At 41.5% G+C, this 17,471-nt stretch overlaps 2 protein-coding genes across 3 annotated transcripts; both read right to left on the bottom strand.

Moving 5' to 3' along the window:
• Positions 1-88: 88 nt before the first annotated feature.
• Positions 89-3,810, bottom strand: LOC146663437 (putative protein MSS51 homolog, mitochondrial). The gene is made up of 6 exons (XM_085416219.1): positions 3,672-3,810; positions 3,096-3,245; positions 2,882-3,006; positions 2,046-2,609; positions 1,811-1,904; positions 89-661 (listed from the first exon to the last, which is right to left on the bottom strand). The coding sequence occupies exons 1-6, from the start codon at positions 3,686-3,688 to the stop codon at positions 457-459; spliced, it is 1,155 nt and encodes a 384-aa protein (XP_085272345.1). The 5' UTR covers positions 3,689-3,810; the 3' UTR covers positions 89-456.
• Positions 3,811-5,354: 1,544 nt separating this feature from the next.
• Positions 5,355-15,757, bottom strand: mss51 (MSS51 mitochondrial translational activator). Of its 2 annotated transcripts, none has more exons than XM_085416217.1 (7): positions 15,570-15,757; positions 14,115-14,293; positions 13,767-13,916; positions 11,383-11,507; positions 10,095-10,658; positions 7,491-7,584; positions 5,355-6,482 (listed from the first exon to the last, which is right to left on the bottom strand). In XM_085416217.1, the coding sequence occupies exons 2-7, from the start codon at positions 14,270-14,272 to the stop codon at positions 6,275-6,277; spliced, it is 1,299 nt and encodes a 432-aa protein (XP_085272343.1). In that variant the 5' UTR covers positions 14,273-14,293; positions 15,570-15,757; the 3' UTR covers positions 5,355-6,274. The 2 variants fall into 2 exon arrangements, with proteins under 2 accessions (XP_085272343.1, XP_085272344.1); XM_085416218.1 differs by having other exon boundaries at positions 14,115-14,290.
• Between the last annotated feature and the right edge of the window lie 1,714 nt (positions 15,758-17,471).

Genomic DNA, 17,471 nt, shown 5'->3' with positions numbered 1-17,471 from the left:
TTTAAGATGTTGCAAAAATAATAAATTTAGTGCCTGAAAAACTTTTGACATATTGTCCTTTTTAATTAAAAAGCACAAGGTGACAATGTTAATGAAAAGTTACTTTTATCACATCATGGTTATTGTAACAGCAGATGAAAAAAGAGGCCATAACCAAAAGATTAAAACCACAGAAGAAAGCAAACTATTACTATAACATTGTACCCTCTACACACAATAATAGGCAGTATAGTCAAATGTCATCACCGTGGCTGCTGAATGCCATCAAACTGGGATAGTGAGAATGCAAATGCAGCAGGGACATTGCATAGTAAGTAGCCATCAGGCAGAACCTATTCAGCAAATGTACACATTAAGTAGTATTTTTTTTAAACTACTTTAAGAAAATAGTTAAAGTTCACATAAAAACAGAACTTTATAGTCCCAAAGCTGGAAGAGTCAGCACGCTGCTGTTATTCAGGCGTCCTCTGGTTCTTCAAACTCCACAGTCTCCAGCAGACCCTGAAAACAGAAGTAGTGGGAGTTGCAGTAGACCGGAGGTTTGTGGGCACATGAATCCACAACTTCTGGCTTTAGTGATGCAAAAGGGTTGGCTCCACTTCCTTTCATGTCCATTTCCAGCTCCAGCAGAATTTGCAAAGAGTAGGTCATCTCTGTCTCACTGCAGACGGAGAACAAGCAGACATGATCAGCAGACATTACACGCAGCAAAGCATGGCAAATGGGCACATTAGCTCTCAGTGATAAAAGAGCAGAAACAGCAGAAAGTTTAGGCTCGGCAGACTGCTGTGCACTTGTAAGATATAATGTATAATACAATAATGAAACTGACAAGCATGTCACCTGATTAGAATGTAAAACTGACTGTTACAGTATAGCTTATTAAACTGAAGATCCCACATGACGCCACTTAACGCAGGATCTTCTCATTTCCCCAGAATTAGTTGCTCAGGTTCTTACTTAAAACCCCTCACAGATCTCTTATTTATTCTGCCACGCCTGTGTAGCTGAGGTATTCTCACTGTCTGGCTGTATCAGCATCAGCGCTTGTAAATGCAAATGACCCGGTGCTCCTCACAGGCCGCGTGGGCTGTGCCTTTCCAGTGATGGACAAAGCACTCTTTTTTTCCCCCCCCCATTGTCCCATATTATCAGCATCAGTGCGTTAAAGATCTGTTGGAATGAGTAGTTCTCCAAAGCTGCAGGTGCATATTCCCACTCACTGAGGTTATACAAGGCCAAGATTCCTCATTGGCTGAAAAAGCTGCTCCTTAATTCTTGATAATCCAAATACTGAAGATGTATTCTGGATTTAATTCTGAAGATGTAATGTTTGGCATTAGTCTTGAACTTGCTGGGTTTTACTGCAGCAGTTTCAGCTGCTGACTGTGATGGTGAGTAATCTTATCCCTAAATACACGCCGCTAGGAATATTCTTACTCCCATTAAACAAATTAGGATTGTTATCCAACACACTGTAGCTTTAAGTAGCATTAGCATGCCATAACAATACTATCAAAAGTCCTCATCATGTAGAACAGCCAAGGTTTTCTTAGTTAATGTTGTACTATATTTGATTATTATTGATGAACTAACATGTAAACAGAACATTAATGTAGTAGTTGAGAGAAGCTGAGCTCATTTTAACTATTCTAGACAGCAGTAACTTCATATCTGAAGTAAAATAATGCGGTGTGGATCGCAATGTTTCCCTTTAGCAATAAAATATCATAAAACAGAAATGTAACCAAAAAAAGTTAAAGAACCTGAAAACTAAATATAAATGTAATAAGGTCAAAATGTCACTCACGTGAGAGCAGTGAAGAGAGAAGGAATTTCATAATCTCTGAGAAGCAGGAGAGTTGGAAGCCAACCCTCGTCCAGACCTTGGCTGGCATCAAATCCTTAATAAAAATAAATAAATACATTTAAAATAGGAAGGAAAGAAAACCAAATAATGAATAAGATCTCTTAACTTTTTATTGCTCAGTAAGAAACAGACACACTATTATGTGTTTATATAAGGGAGAAAAAAAATTTCTCACCAGGATGAAATCCAACCACCAAATCTGGCTTGGCTGCCTCCTCTTTCTCCACCAGCTCCTCCCAGAACTGATGGTAGAGGCCCTTGTAGGCGCTGATGTAGACTCTCTGTTTGGGTCCAAAAGCTCTGAGGGGAGGCCTCACAATGGGGCCGTCCACCACCTCAGGCCCCACCATGACTATTTCGATCCCCTGGTGTCCGGGGAACATGTTGTTCAGCTCATCGTAGTCGGTCAGTCTGGCTGACAGAGTCTCAGTGTGGCCTGCTCCCACCAGGTGAATGGTGAGAGGTTTGGATAAAGGGTTTAGACCAAACAGCCTCATCCCCCAGGCTATTGTCAGAGGCCTGGAGAAGAACTCGCTGCAAACCCTCCACAGCGACTGCTTCAGATCGTCATCATCTGGCCGAGGCCGACCAGCGTTGGACCACAAGTCGTTCATGTTTTTTCCATTTAAAATGGGATCGAGGCGTGCTGTGAGATCTCCCTGCATGGAGAGCCAGTCATCGAAACCTTTTACCTCGGACTGGGATTTGGACCATTTTTCTGTAGGAAACGGGAGGTCTCCTGAAGACAAATAAAACTGTCAGTTTGAGCAAGGTTAAAACGGTTTGTTAGTTTTTTGTTTTAAATTCACATTATTACTTTAGCATAATATTGTAAAATAAAAAATATCATAGCAGTTTACACATTCACACAAAACCCTCAGTTTCCCTCTGGGGTTGGGTCAGACACGGCATGTAGTCGAAGAAAATCTGCTAAATCAGACATTTGAAGCAACCCACTATGTCGGATACTTTATTCCATTTTTGGAATAATTGGAAGAATCTGCAATTTACCTTTAAACACAAGCCACTCCACAACTCTGTCGATGGCAGCCAGTCGCAGCTGTGAGCAGGACTTCTTGTGCTTGGGCCAGTCTTCCTTCTGACACTCTTTACAGCAGTAGTAAGCATTCAGACACCTGGAGAGGAAGAAAAGATCTGGTCTGTACTGGCAGTACAAACTCACTGGATAAAATCTGAATACGCTGCTTTTTTACTCTCTCTTTACCTGGAGCAACGCTTTAGCTTCTGTGGGTTGGAAAGTTCATTCGGTCGCTTTTCACAATAAGCACAGATTTTGAAAGATTCCTCCATCTTCTCAAACATCTCTTTTTGGGACCGGAAAGTCATGCTTTTACCCTTGGTCTGCTGAACAGCCCTGGAAAGGAAGATTCAAATTCTTAAAGATCAATGGGATACAGCTGATCAGAGGCTGAAGATGTCAAATATCATGCCATGTGTTCATCATACTCTTATATTCATGCTGTAACCTTCAGTTCTTTTCTCAGTGGTGGGTGGGAAGAGCGTTTTTTGCTTTAAGCTTCATGTTTACAACTTGGAACAAGTGGAAAAACCATACACTGTATATAAGGTATGTTTTATACACAGTGAACCCATAAAGAAAGTCTTGAAACAGGCTTCCACTACCTCAGTGTTTCAAGACTGAAAATGGCAATTCAAACTTCACGCTGTCGGTGAAGGCCCCGCTCCTCCCGCATGTGCTTTCACTCATCGGCCACTTTCACAGTGCTCTGTGAAAATAAATGTACATTTAATAAAACTGGACTTCACACATTCCACTTACCTCTCGGTTTCCGTCATCTCGAACCGAGCAAATGAGTGTGACACAGACGCTTTTCAGCTGCTTCCTCTGCTGCTGCTCCTCTGCTTTTATGATACGTGAGCGGTCTGTTGGGGGGCTGCAGTGCCAGATATAGCACCTGTGCTCTGCCTTCTAGAAACGTCTGACAACTCCAGACCATTCCTGACTTCACAAGAGCCAGACTCACATGAGGAGGTAAAATGCATGAATGAATGAGTAGATGTACGAGTAGGTTTTATGACGTAACAACCCCCTAAAAATTTAATTTATCATTGCATTTATGGTGTTACGGTTGTTTATTTATCGATTGCAATAATTTGTGGGTTTGATATATTTTCACCCCAAATTACTTTATTATTATTTTTATAACTGATTTATTGCCCATGGTTTCAATAGTAAACCTGGCCCAGAGTATGTACTTCTGGTATTTACACATAGCCTAATAGAAGATTTTTGCCTAAACCTGAATACATTTTTCCCCTGAAAATGAAATGATATAAAGAGAATAAAGCCAATCAGGCAGAAAGCTATAAAGAAACACTGTTTCCACTAGTCCAAAACATGCCTTGGGCCTCTTAATGACTTGTTTTCCTATAGCTTTGTGTTACAACTTCTATCCACTAGAGGTCAGTGTCGCCCCACCAGGCCTGCTCTCTAGAAACGGCGTCAAATAGATTTATTTGTATCCATCAGTGAAAGCAACATTTTGACCCAAAAAAAAAGGGCGATTCTAAATTAATAAAGACTTTTATCATTTAGATTTTATGCTTGAATTGTTTCTAATGTATGTTCACAAGTCACTTTGTTAGGTACACCTGCGATCGACTTTAATTCTTCATTCCAGAGTCAACAAGGTAGATTTTGGTCCATATTAACATAGTAACAGATCCGTTGCTGCAGATTTGATGGTTTCACATCCATGATGAGAATCTCCTATACATCCACATCCTGACAGTTCTCGACTGGATTGCGAGCTGGTGGCTGTGGAGGCCATTTGAATAAAGAGAACTAATTGTCATGTTCAAGAAACCGGTTTCAGATGTTTTGAGTTTTGTTATCGTGCTGGAAGCAATCATTAGAAGATGAGTACACTGTGGTCATAAAGAAGTGGACACGGTCAGTAGTAATTGCTCAGGTAGGCTGCGGCATTTGAGACTCATCTGACCAGGAAATGCTTTTGCAATCATCTGTTGTCTAATTTCAGTGAGCGTGTGTGAAGTGTAGTCTCAGTTTTCTGTTCCTAGCTGACAGGAGTGATGCCAGATGTGCTCTTCTGTTCCCCACGCACTTCATTTTGTTCAGAGAGCCGATGCTCACTGGATATTTTCTCTTTTTAAAAAAGTCTTCTGTGACAGTTAGAGATGGTTATGTGGGGAAATGACACCAGATCAACATTTTGAATGAGGATGAAACAATACATTTTTCTTTACGGTGGATCTATGTGCCATTTGCTACTGAGGGCAGAATTCGGCTTTTTGTCCATGCTTTATAACATAATAGTGTTAATTTTAAAAAGCATTGTTCAGTTTTGTGTCCGATGGTTTCAGACTGGCTATAAATTGTTTTATGATTATTTGAAAAACGGGGCTCGTGATGTTTTTTAAGAGAGGCAGATGGGCTAGGAGAGAGTGAAGGTTAATGTATGGTAATTGTTGTTTATTCCACAGTAAATAAAACGTACCTGTCAAATAAAACTCACTTGCCAATACAGACCTCCGTTTAGCACATGTGAAAATATCCTTTAATACCCTAGTTTTAAAAAAATATACATTACAATACAGCAATACTGGGCCTGTAATCAAAACAGTAATGGTGTGTTTATTATATTTTACCACGCTTAAGTGATTACCACCATTAAAAATGCTATTAGACATGATGATAAACCTTAATAAAAGACAACACACAGTAAACAGAGGCATTGATAAAGAAATGTTACTTTAATGTGCATCAGTAGAGCTCTCTGCTGTCAGCACAACTCTTTTTCAAGAACTAAAGACTCAAATTTGAGCAACAAAGCAGAGACAAATCCACACGATAAAGTAGAAAAACTCACAACCATCACAAATCTCAAAGGAACCTCAGCTTCTTTGATAATGCTGTCATTTATATAGGCGTTATTTGAGATTGTGTGTTAAATTCGTGTGCAGCCAGCGTGATGTTTGGGAATTCGCTCGTGCCGCAGAACAAATCACAGGAAGTCGTTAAGTGACGATGAAGCTAATTTTGGTCACATAATGTAGGTACAACAGTGACTCTTCATATCCAACAGTCGTCATGTCACCCTGCATAATGAAGCGAGTAGAAACCTCTGGGATCCGCTGGTGCTTTACCCCCCCAAACACTGCTGGCTTCTTCCTCATTAGGTAAACATATCAGAATTAAAAGATAGTTTTTAGCACACTCTGGAAGGAGTGAAGATTATTTTTCCTTCACTCCCAATGCCAGAGGTATGATTCAGTGTCCAGCAGAGTTATGGCCATCTCTGACAGGTTGCAGAAAGTCCCCCAAGGACTTTAGGAAACCTGCAAATCTGTCAGGTCCAAAAAGAAGGCTTTGAGTTACCTTCATAGGTTTCACTGTGGACTCTAAGCATCTGCACCTCGGCCCTCAAGGTCTTCTTGTGGAAGCAGTCCCTGGAAACTGACGTAATGAGAGTTGCAGTAGACGAGGGGTTTGTTAGGACAGGCTTGGACCTGCTCTGGTTTCTGTGAGGTGAATGGATTGGGCCCACTGTCCCTGATGTGCATCTCCAGCTCCAGCAGAATCTCCAGTGAGTACTTGAGCTCCATCTCACTGTGGAGACAAAAGAGGTGTGAAAATACTCAAATTTAGGTTGAAGTTTCGTTTTATTGTGCGTGTGAATCGTGAGTGCTTAAGAAACACAAACGGCTACAAGAAAACAGACGTTTTGGCAAAACGGCATCAACAAAGGGTGAAAGACTGGAGTATCAGAACTGTGCAATTTCATCCCGTTATACTCTACAAGGGGGGATTCTGTTTAGAGCTCCTGCTGTAAAAGAAACAAATCTTTTCTTCTACTTGGCCTTTGTAAAGAAACAAAAAAACTAAATTGGAAACAGGTATAGAGGAATAATGTTTAAGAGATAACTATCCGAAGGTAATGAAGGCAGCTAGGTAAGCAGTAGAGCAGAAAACTGGGCTAAAGTGTCAGGCCCTAAAAATGCATATCTGCAGCAGATGAACAGAATCCGATAGCTATGGCCTTAAGAAATAGGAAGAAATCCAGCGAAGACCTGACACATGACCTGAACAAGGCATCTGGACCATCAGTGGATCATCTACTGTTCACAAAAGCCTCATCAGAAATGGTCTCAGTGGAAGGGTGGCTGTCAGGGAGCCGTTCTTAAGGTTTCTTGACATATTAAACATAAGAGGAGGCAACAGATCCTAAATGTAATGATGAATTCAGGCTGTGTTGAAGAATAAAGGTGGTCCAAATATTGACATTTGAGTTCCTTAGAATTATACAAACTCTGCTTTTGCCTTCTGTAGTGTAATTCCATGTGTGTTTGCACATCTCAATAAAATGTGGAACCTATTTCTAATTTTTCTATCAAAACATAAAGAAATGAAAAGTTTTGCATAGCACTGTATGTTCATCAACAATCTCCGACAGTTCTGACTTTCTTTTTTTCTGGAGTTAGCAGATGGTATACAAAACGAGTTAATGAAGTCCCTCAAGCGCAAAGAATTTCAAATATTCAAGAGAGTGAGAGGTTTTATTAAGCCTGCTACATAAAATGCAATCCAAGCAATTAGAGCCACAGAAGCATGACTTACCTGAACATGGTGAAGAAGGAAGGGATGTTATAGTCTCTGAGCAGCAGCAGAGTGGGCAGCCAACCCTCTATCAGACCCTGGTTAGCGTGGAACCCTGAGTTAAAAACAAACACGTGAACCTGTATGCTGTAGGTTCACAAACATGCTAATTATTAGAAATATTAAATAATTAGTATCACATTTGCTTATGGCCTGTTACCCACTACACTGTTAAAACAAGAGTGCACTTCTATCTTCCTTTCATCTTTTCCCATCCTCCAATATAATCCTGGTAAAGTAAATATGTGCGTCTTATTCCTGCTAGATGCTCCACTCTTTAAAAAAAATGAGGCATCTGGAAGCTAAAAGATTAAAACAACAAACTGACAGAGAAAACAGTCAGTCTCAGTCTCCTTTTGGTCAATGAGGTAAAGATGGAACAGAGTACACTTGATTAGGCTCCAGCAAACCATGTGTTTCTCTTGTTAGCTTGATTACAATCCCTTCTGGGCATACCTAATCTCATTAATAAACCAAGGAATCTCTGGCTGTCGTGTTCCTCCGCAGCAGTTTATTGACAGGTGTGTATTGCAGTGTCAGTGTCAGGATTGAGGTCTGAAGTAAACAGCATTATATAATCCAGCTTCACTGATGCTGACACACCTGTGGTGTCGATGTGAAGACGGCAGCTTTGCCACAAGCAAGCGGACCTCGTTTGTGAGCTTTAGCTGGACATTGGGAAGCTTGTTAAATCTTTCTTTTCAGCATCACACCAGCTGAAAATGTGTGGTACTCGCCAGTCAGTCACACAGACAGTCACAGCAGTCCGGCTACATTTAGGACGGGCTGCTTGCATAATCCTCGGGTATATTAACTGACAGATGTCACTTTCCCCCGACTCGGGTTTATATCAGAAGTCAGATTTTTGTGGTGCGGGGTGGCGATGGGGTATTATGGTGAAAAGTTTGCCCTTCAACCGGATTAGTGAGGTTCCAGCCTGCCATGGCAGCAAATACTGTAAATCCATCCAGCTTAAGTGTCCCCGAGTGAGACAAAACCGAGCAAACAAGAGAATTTTCCTGTGCTTGCATTATTATTATTTTACCACAGAGAAGGACGTGGTTATATCTTACTCAGCATTAACGGGAAAGTGGACATGTGAGAAACATGTTTGCAGATACCGGGGGGTGTATACAAGAAATGTGACAGCGTGGCACAGAGATGGCGTCATGTTATCAAGCGCCTCATCTTTCCCGGGAACTCAAACTGGAGGTGGAGGGCGATTTCAATTTCACTAATGCACTCCATGATATGAACACCCCAGCGGTTACTTATCGTGACGAGAAAGCTGTTAACACGGAGTAAGCGTTTAGAGGTTTAAACCATACCCCAGGAGACAAAGCGACAAAGACAGGCTACAGCCTGACTGGTAACGACTGCCATAATTGCCTGGCAGCAGTAAATTCGGGCCATATGGTAATTATTAATGATAATAGACTTTAAAAAAAAACAAACAAACCAGGCAACAAGAAAGTGTTATATAGCTGTGAAAATCCAGTTTATATCATGGACAACAAAAAGAAGTCTGGATGGGTTTTTTTGCATTTATGAGGCACCTGTTTTGGGGGCGTTGTATCCCTGTATGGTTAATGTTACATATCCCACATCAATCTTCTTTCTGAAAGCTGACATTACCTTCTCCCTCTTATTCTCAAAGGTCAATATCTCCATAGTTTATTTTGTAAATGTGTTTTTCTAGTAGCTTTCCCTTTCCCCCGGTTCTCATTCTCTTGTGACTTCAGCACATACACACACACACACACACACACACCTTCTTTTTTACTCCTTTCGTCACGCTGCCTGCGCGCCTATCACCTAAACAGTGTCATAATGCAGTGCTCTGCCAGCTTTGCAGTATGAATTGCAGCCAGGCTCTCAGGCAGTTTACTCTCAGGATGACTGATTCCTGTATATTTAGCTCCACTGGAGCCTGTAGCGATAACCGAGCCAGGGTTACAGGTGCATTTTGGGTTGGGGCTTTACTGCTGATTTGCAGGTTAAAAGGTCAAAGAACAGACTCAGTGCAAAAGCTTAAAAGGGCGTTGGGTTATAGTGCGGCTTTAATGAGGTGGTTGTCAGTGAAAGTGTATAAACGGGGAAGTAGGTGTCAAGACTTTCAGTTACCCTTTGTGTTCTACTCCAAAAGCTTTAAATGTAGCTGTCCCCCGACGGCTTCAAATCAATGACTTTGCACACGAGAGGGCAGGCAGTGATAGACTGAGACACTTCTTCAAAAGGAGAGCTTACTAACATTATGCTGACTCCAGCTATCTCAAGCCAAACTCTTTTACAGCTGCTCCCCTTAATCACCCAAATCCCCAATAAAGGCCTGGCACTAATGAATGGGCCAGATCCAGTGAGCTACAGGTTTCCTGCTTTCTCTGTTCTCTGAAGGAAGTAGCTGCCAAACACATGTAGAGGAAGACAAGCCATCGCTTCAGTCCAAAATAGCTGCAGCAGTCATTAAGGTCTTAATCTAAATTCATTTTCAATTCAGGCCACTGTTAAAATTCTCTCAAAATTGCACTCTTCGTTGATGTCTTGTGGGATTATTAGAATACATACCAGGATGAAATCCAACCACCAGGTCCGGCTTGGCTGCTTCCTGTTTAACCACCATATCCTCCCAGAACTGATGGTAAAGAGCCTTGTAGGCGCTGATGTAGACTCTGTGCTTGGGGCCAAATGCCCTGAGAGGAGGTCTCATGATGGGGCCGTCCACCACCTCAGGCCCCACCATGACTATTTCGATCCCCTGGTGTCCAGGGAACATGTGGTTCAGCTCATCGTAGTCGGTCAGTCTGGCTCCCATGGTTTCATTGTGAGATGTCCCCACTAGGTGAACAGTGACTGGTTTGTCATATGGGTCCAGTTTAAAGTGCTGCACGGCCAAGCCCACCGTGAGAACTCGAGAGAGGAACTCGCTCTGAATTCGCCATAAGGATTGTCGCAGGTCAGCATCATCCGGTCGAGGTCTGGAGGCGTTTTTCCAAAGGGCCGCCATGTTGGCACCGGACAAGACCGTGTTCAGGCGTGGTGTAAGATCCCCCTGCTTGGAAAGCCAGTCGTCCCAGTTCTTCACCTCACCAGCTGACTTGGTCCACTTCTCAGTAGGGATGGGGAGGTCTCCTGTAACAGTGGTACAATACTATGATTGAGCTACAAAGTTTGTAGGTCCACAGAGGCTTTTAAAGTCAGATAGCAAAACACTGGTCAACTATGACAGAAATTTAGGAGAGAAAAATTTCACTTCTCTTCTCTTTCAGGAACTAATTCTGCATGCAACTCAATGTTAGCTACTGCTAAAACTAATATCATATGTATGCATGTTCAAAATTGAAATAACTATAACAAGACAATGTGTGTATATGCATGAATATGTGACCAAGTATAGTTGTTTGTTTAAAGACAGATTTGGATTTCATGTATTTACTAAAACAGCTTTTTCTGGTTCGTTGCCTCAGGGCATCATTATGCCATTAGACCATTTTTCTTACGGGGATAACAGGAAAACAGCGCTTCCAAACTCAGGTCCTTGGGGCTGCTTGTTGTGATTATTCGACTCAAGTGTGTTGGAGTAGTGACTCCGATCAGAGAGTGTTATTATTTTTAGGAGCGCTGAGTGGCAGGATATAAAAGCAAACAAATCTACTTCATAAATATACAGAAAACTGCACATTGCTGTCCCGAGGCAATGAGCCCATTTTTTGGTGAGGGAGGGGTACAAATGTGTTGATATATATGATACAGCTTTCAAAAAGCAGGCTGAAATATAATTTTTTCTCAAGAAAAGGAAAATTTAAGCCATGGAGATGTGAATTCATTTCAGCAGCACCACCTTTTAATTTCTCACCTGTGAACATTAGCCACTCCACTAGTCTGTCAATTGCCACCAGCCACAATATCTTGCAAACCTTTTTATGCTGAGCCCAGTCCTTTCTTTGACAGTCCTTAGTGCAGTAGTATACATTCAAACACCTGGTGGAAAACCGAAGAACAATGGTAACATAGTGAAAAACTGGTGTGGGGAAGAAGAAGACGGTAAGCAAAAGCATTACTTTATTTGTGAAACTGTAATTCTCCATACTTCTACTGTTCTCCACCTTCAGCAGTTTGTTTTGGAACATTCAGGTACATGTTTAACACAATGCTGCAATCTTTTCAGTGGTGGTTGTCCGACCATCCTCACCCCAAGGTCAGACCATGAAATGTCAGTGCTATTTGCAGTTAGCTACCTCTCAGACTCTACAGGTCTCATTTTGCAGCTTAAATATTGATGACAGTAGCATTATAAAAACAGAGTGCCATAATTCCTCCACAACAATGCAAGAGGTTGATAAAGTCACACAGAAAGCGATCACTTCAAGTTATTGCTGCTAGCAGTGGTTCTTTAAGCTAGCCAAAACAATGATGTGGTGTTCTTAGACTTTCGCAGGACTGCATACTTGGCTGTATATGGATTTCCTAATTTAAGCTCAAAAAGTCCAATCTATTGCCAAGAAAAGCCACACTCAGAAGGTGAGCATGGAAATATAGTAGGGTAAGCAGGTAAGCGCACAGTATTTTTATACCTTTCCCTCCCTTCTCACCTACTGAGACAATCCTGCACATTTTGTTTGTCTCTAGTTTCTGAAAACCCAGCTTTTATTTAATGTCTGTGAAGATAGTGGCAAAGGTTGTCATCTTGTGTCTCCCACAGGTGACTATATCACCATCTCATGCTGCCTACGGTACTCCCAGGGTGGGAAAATGTAAGGCACCACAAGTCCTGCAGAAACACACACTTTATTTTACATTTAGCATGTTGGGTTCTGGTCACCCTACTGGTTCTAATTTTGTATTACGCTAAACTATCTAAGCTTTTAGGTATTTCATGCTAAGTATTAGCTAAAGAGTAAAAATATTTATGAGTACTCCATGCAGCGTAATGTATATCAAGAGAGCTCCTTAATTACTAGGCCACCAGTTAGAATGTTTTGCTTGTGCCAAGTCACAAATAGCTTCTTACATACAGAACCAATATGTTGACCTTCCTGTGCAGTGAGAAACTAATGAGACTGAAGATGAATTCTGACCTGCTTTTGGCAGCTGCTGGGGGAAAAAATAAATAAATAAATAAAACAGGGGCATACTAGGTAAAAGCAGGCATTTATGACCTCTCAGTAAGGATGCAGGCCTTTGTGTTGTCACACAGCATGCATGATGATGAGGCAATGTGTTGGCGTAGTGGTCTGACAGCCAGCAGCAGCTGCTGCATTGGGAGACTATATTACTTTACCTTGCAGCCATTTGCAGCCTTAGAGGCACCCCACATTTACATAAAATCATTTATCAGCCACCGTGTTCCAGCACGGTGCACTTTGCTAATACTAATGCTAGTACCAATTCTCCAAAAGAGGCTTATAAGTAGAAGAAGTGACTCAAAACACGGGTGAGAAAAACAAGGTGCCCTTGAAAGTTAAAGTGTGAACCATTTCCCAAGAGATTAATAAACAGAGGAAAGCGAAAAAGAATGAGGATTAGGACGGCATTAGAAAGTCAGCACTACTGATTTAACGCTGGTGGTAATTCTAATGTCAAAGGTCTCGAGGGTATAACTTGTCAGCATTTCCGTTTTTTGTGCGCCTAAATGCCTCCTGCTACTGGTAAGAGGTTAGAGGCAGAGGCAGCTGAGAATTTCAAGGGAACGCGCCTGTACGACAGCATGAATGAGTCGGCATGAATCAGAGATGGGAAAGGACGCAAAAAAGAAGCAGGGAGCCGGAGGGCCAAAGAAAAACGAGGCACAAAAACAATTAGGAGCTCACGAAAATGCACTGCAGTGTTTTCTGCTGCTTTTTCCTCAATATTCTCCTTGAGCACTCTCTCTGATGGTGTGACATATGAACTGCATTAAGCTGCTCTTAATAAGCTGCAGAGTTGCAGAGAGATGAATCACAGTCAGGGGACTTAGCTATATTTGCCATTGGCCATTATCCACCTCTGTAGTGTTGTCCACACTTGGGTGGCTTATCATTCCGTTGCTGATACAGCGGCAGCTGGTAATGCCTCACACATGACAGCTATTGGACAACAACATCAAAACAAGATCCTGGCTGTGTGGTGACAGAAATGTCCAGAGAACAGTGGAGATTTAATTTCCAGAAAATATTCAGACTGTAAACAACGATTGCTGTTAATCGGCGTTAATGACAGAATACTGTAAATCAAACGCAACAGGGAGCAGTTTGCACTCACTTCACGCAGCGCTTCAGGGTCTGTCCCTCGGCGAGATGTTCGGGGAGTTCGTTACAGCCGGCGCAGAACTTGAAAGTTTCCTCCATCCTCTGGAACATCTCTTTGTAGTTGCGGAATGAGATTCCTCTAGCCTTCCCTTCGAGTACAGCCCTGATTAGAGTCAGACACTAAATCATTTGCCAAGCAAGACACATGCTCAAGAATCTGTGGTGTTAAAGTGACATAAAGGGCAACTTTTGAGCACGTAGGACATGTGAAATTTGTGCAAATTTCTAAAGCGTAACCAATCAAAGCAGTCTGGGTGTTATGAACGTTGGAAAAAAAGAAGAAAAAATGAAAATTGGAAACCTGTATTCTCCGTAGTCCTTCAGGTTGAGCTTGTTGAGAATCACCTTTGAGAGTCCAGGTACGTTGGAGTCCAGAGAGTAAAAGCCAGACTGGTCAGAAAAGACGCTGTCAGTCCCCGGAGTGTAGGACTGTGGCAGTGCAGGGATCTGGGATGCCATTATTATGGCCTACACTTTCTACTGGAGAAGAACGAAGCATTAAATAACTATATAAACATATGCACTGCATGGTTTATTAACACCAGGTCTTCAGTTTAAACATGCTGGTTTATATTTTGTGTGTTGTTATCTGCTTAGTAACAGACACAGAGCAGAGCCAGTGGTCAGACTGACAAATGAGAAGAAGCAGGGCTGTAAATGGGGACTTTGGTGCAGGGACACATACCGTTCCATGCCACTCAAGTATTATTTTTTACTACCCAACCCAACCACCACACTACACTCGCACTGCACTGACTGTTTTATGATGACTGGGTTAGCAGGTGTACTGGACTGTTTGAGACCCAGATTTTCACCAAGCCACAGTGAAAGTGGCCTTACATTAATCAGCCTCATACACATTCCTTCCTTTCACTTATGTGAAATGCTGTGAAGGAAACACACAAACCTTGTCCTCAGTTACACTCGCTGACCTGAAAGCCCCGATGAGAACTCTCATGACAAGAAGCTCACACAAATCTGAGACAAGCCAAGGCTCTATTTAGGCATGCTCTTCGAGGTGAGTCATTGTACCTCTGCCCTTCATGGAAATCCTCACATCCCGTGCCCTCCGCGGGTTGAATATCAAATGATTTATTAGCTGGACAGGATGGGCGAGAAATGTGATCATCTGGTGGTGGCACTCCTACATCTCTAGCTCACATACCTCCTTCCGTCCTTCTTTAGAATTTACTGGAAGCAAGTGTTGAATTTGTGCTTAAAATAATGATAATGTATGGCTGTAATTTCCCCACTCGTGTTTTTTTTTTTGCGATCAAATATATCTACCTGTCTGGAAGCAGCTGAAAACGTTCCCCTCGCACTAAACCTCAAGCAGTTTGCAGCAATACACAATATTCTGTTGAGAACAGCACAATAAATTCCCCCTCTCACACAGAGACCCTAGTCTTTACTCACAGCAGTCCTCTTTCCCGGAAAAGTTTCCTTCCACTCTGAGGGGATACTGCATCTTTTCAATTTCATATCATGTACTGGGGTGATTTAACCTTAATCATGTGTGCAGACTAAACTCAGAGGCTTATATCTAATTGGTTATTTCATATCTGCACAGCAGCAGGGAAGCTAGGGCTTAGAAGTGAACAGGTTTCCCATGAGAAGGGCAAGTTTTCACTTTTCTCTCCTCATTGGTCTGACCACTGTTTGCATTTTAGCGTACACAGACCTTTCACTAGTCTGAGCATTGCTGCTAACGATGAAGATGCCCTGGCTATGTTAGAAGATATGATCGTGGCCGTACCTTTGTTCGTTTCCAAATTAGAAGAGGCTTCCTCCTAGATGATTCTAGAAAGGGGCTGACAGCTCCTTATGCTGGATGTCACAACCTCGGAGAGCCTTTCTGGTGTGTCTGCTGGGTTTTGCAAAAGTGAGCCAAAGTGGGAGGGTTGGGGACTCCTGTCATATGAGGTTAAATGAAGAGGATGTGGGGGGGACTGGATGATTTGGGCAGGGAGGGGTTGCCTTGGAGGTGGGTGCAGGAGCCAAAAAGTGAGGAGTGGAGTGGGGAGCAGGTCATTTTTAGAAAAAGGAGGGAGAGAAGGGAGGGGTGGGTGAAGATTCAAATCAGCTAAATTAGGATGGGGTGAGAGAGGAGGAAGGCTGTATGTTAAAGTAGTTTATGTACCAAAGAGATGTTCTAAAAAAATATGCTCTCAGCAGGGGAGAGGGGGCTCAGAGATGAAAACGATGCACATTACAGGCTAGAAACTGATAAACACACCAGAAAACAGATCTGTAAAGCTCAGTGAAAAGTGAAGAAACCAATGTATATGCTTAAAAAAAAACAAAACAAAACAAAAAAAAAACCCAACCACGTTTGATATGGAAATACACTGCTCTTTCAATTAGTCAGTGCTTTTTCCCCTGCAGCTTGAAAGCTTTGACTTCATCTTTTTATTTTATTTTTTTCCTGAACAGGAAAAAAAATTAAATATGCGCATGCATCAGGTTATTTCTATGAGTTCCAAAAACTAAAAATAAATAAATAAATCTGTATACATAAAGGAAATACTACTTCGTAATAATCACCAAAGCCTTTTCATTTTTAAAAAAATTTTTATTTGGTCCATTGGAACCTGAGATTGAAAATTAAACATACATATTTTTGTACACATATACCACGTCCCCGCTCCCAAAAAAAGAGGATCAATAAAATATATTTATATGTCTATATATATATATTTATATATATATATATATCACATTCTTTAGAGTTCATTATTTTCAGCATTAGGTTACTTTTTTGTATCTACTATCATATTTTAATTTCTTTTTTCAAACGGTCATTTTTTGCTTTTAAATCTTTAGTCTGACTTAAGTTTTCAGTTTTCTGTCTAAATTGTACAATTTACAATGAGGGTCAAAAAAAGAAAAAGGAGGAAAGGAAAAAAAGGGGGGGTTGGATGGGTCTGTCAGTGACCACCTCTTCTCTGGTTGTTTTCTATTCAGCAGCAGGGGGCGCTCCTAAAGCACAGAAGAGCTACGGACAGGACCTAACAGAAGACCAGCAAACAAAACTTAAAACTCCTGTAAAAAGTAAAAGTGATCCAGCAGAGACGCTTGATTTTGAGGTGCCTTCGCAGTCGTTTCAGTGCAGGTTCACGTCAATCCATCTGGGCTCAGAGTGAAGCTGTAAAAGCCTCGTTACATTCCTTTATCTGTCATTCATCAGCTTCAGAAAAACAGGGCTGCAAATCACTTGTATGAATAAATTAAGACACAGGGACTGAAGCAGCTACGTGGCTGCGACCGCACATTCTCACACATGCACACAGGGCCAGATGGGGACGCACATCTGAAAGTGGTCATTACACATTGATGTTTCTTTGGAAAGCATATTTACAGTTACTTGAGCTCTGGGTTTCGTTAAAAACAAACGTTGCACTGCAAGCATCGGGACACAGCGCAGCCATTTAGCATCAATGATTTTAAAAGTAAAAGGAGAAAAATGAGATGATATGAATGATATGATAAAATTGTAATTTCTTTACATTTAAAATGATTTAGATACAAAAAACAACAACAAAAAAATAAATAAATCAAATTTTCTCCCTTTTAATCATTAACTGTATGAATGCTGCTGGATTTTTGCTTATTAGGTTTCAAGTTTTTCTCCATTTCACCACAAAATTAACAGTAAGAC

This window comes from Rhamphochromis longiceps, linkage group LG8 (assembly GCF_057381845.1).
Source record: "Rhamphochromis longiceps isolate RC_006_pf linkage group LG8, R_longiceps_female_GT1.1, whole genome shotgun sequence".
NCBI classification, from domain to species: Eukaryota; Metazoa; Chordata; class Actinopteri; order Cichliformes; family Cichlidae; genus Rhamphochromis; species Rhamphochromis longiceps.
This window is presented reverse-complemented; position numbering and strand designations above follow the sequence as displayed.

What these genes read in the sequence shown, in the direction of transcription:
- mss51 (XM_085416217.1), bottom strand. Translation starts at nt 14,272, where the DNA reads ATGGCATCCCAGATCCCTGCACTGCCACAGTCCTACACTCCGGGGACT. An exon ending in ACCCTGAAGCGCTGCGTGAA is followed by an intron (nt 11,508 to 13,766) that starts GTGAGTGCAAAC and finishes GTTTTCCACCAG; the next exon opens with GTGTTTGAATGTATACTACT. An exon ending in GGTGGTTGGATTTCATCCTG is followed by an intron (nt 7,585 to 10,094) that starts GTATGTATTCTA and finishes TTTTTAACTCAG; the next exon opens with GGTTCCACGCTAACCAGGGT.
- LOC146663437 (XM_085416219.1), bottom strand. An exon ending in GGAGTGGCTTGTGTTTAAAG is followed by an intron (nt 2,610 to 2,881) that starts GTAAATTGCAGA and finishes ATTTGTCTTCAG; the next exon opens with GAGACCTCCCGTTTCCTACA. An exon ending in TCTCTCTTCACTGCTCTCAC is followed by an intron (nt 662 to 1,810) that starts GTGAGTGACATT and finishes CTCCGTCTGCAG; the next exon opens with TGAGACAGAGATGACCTACT.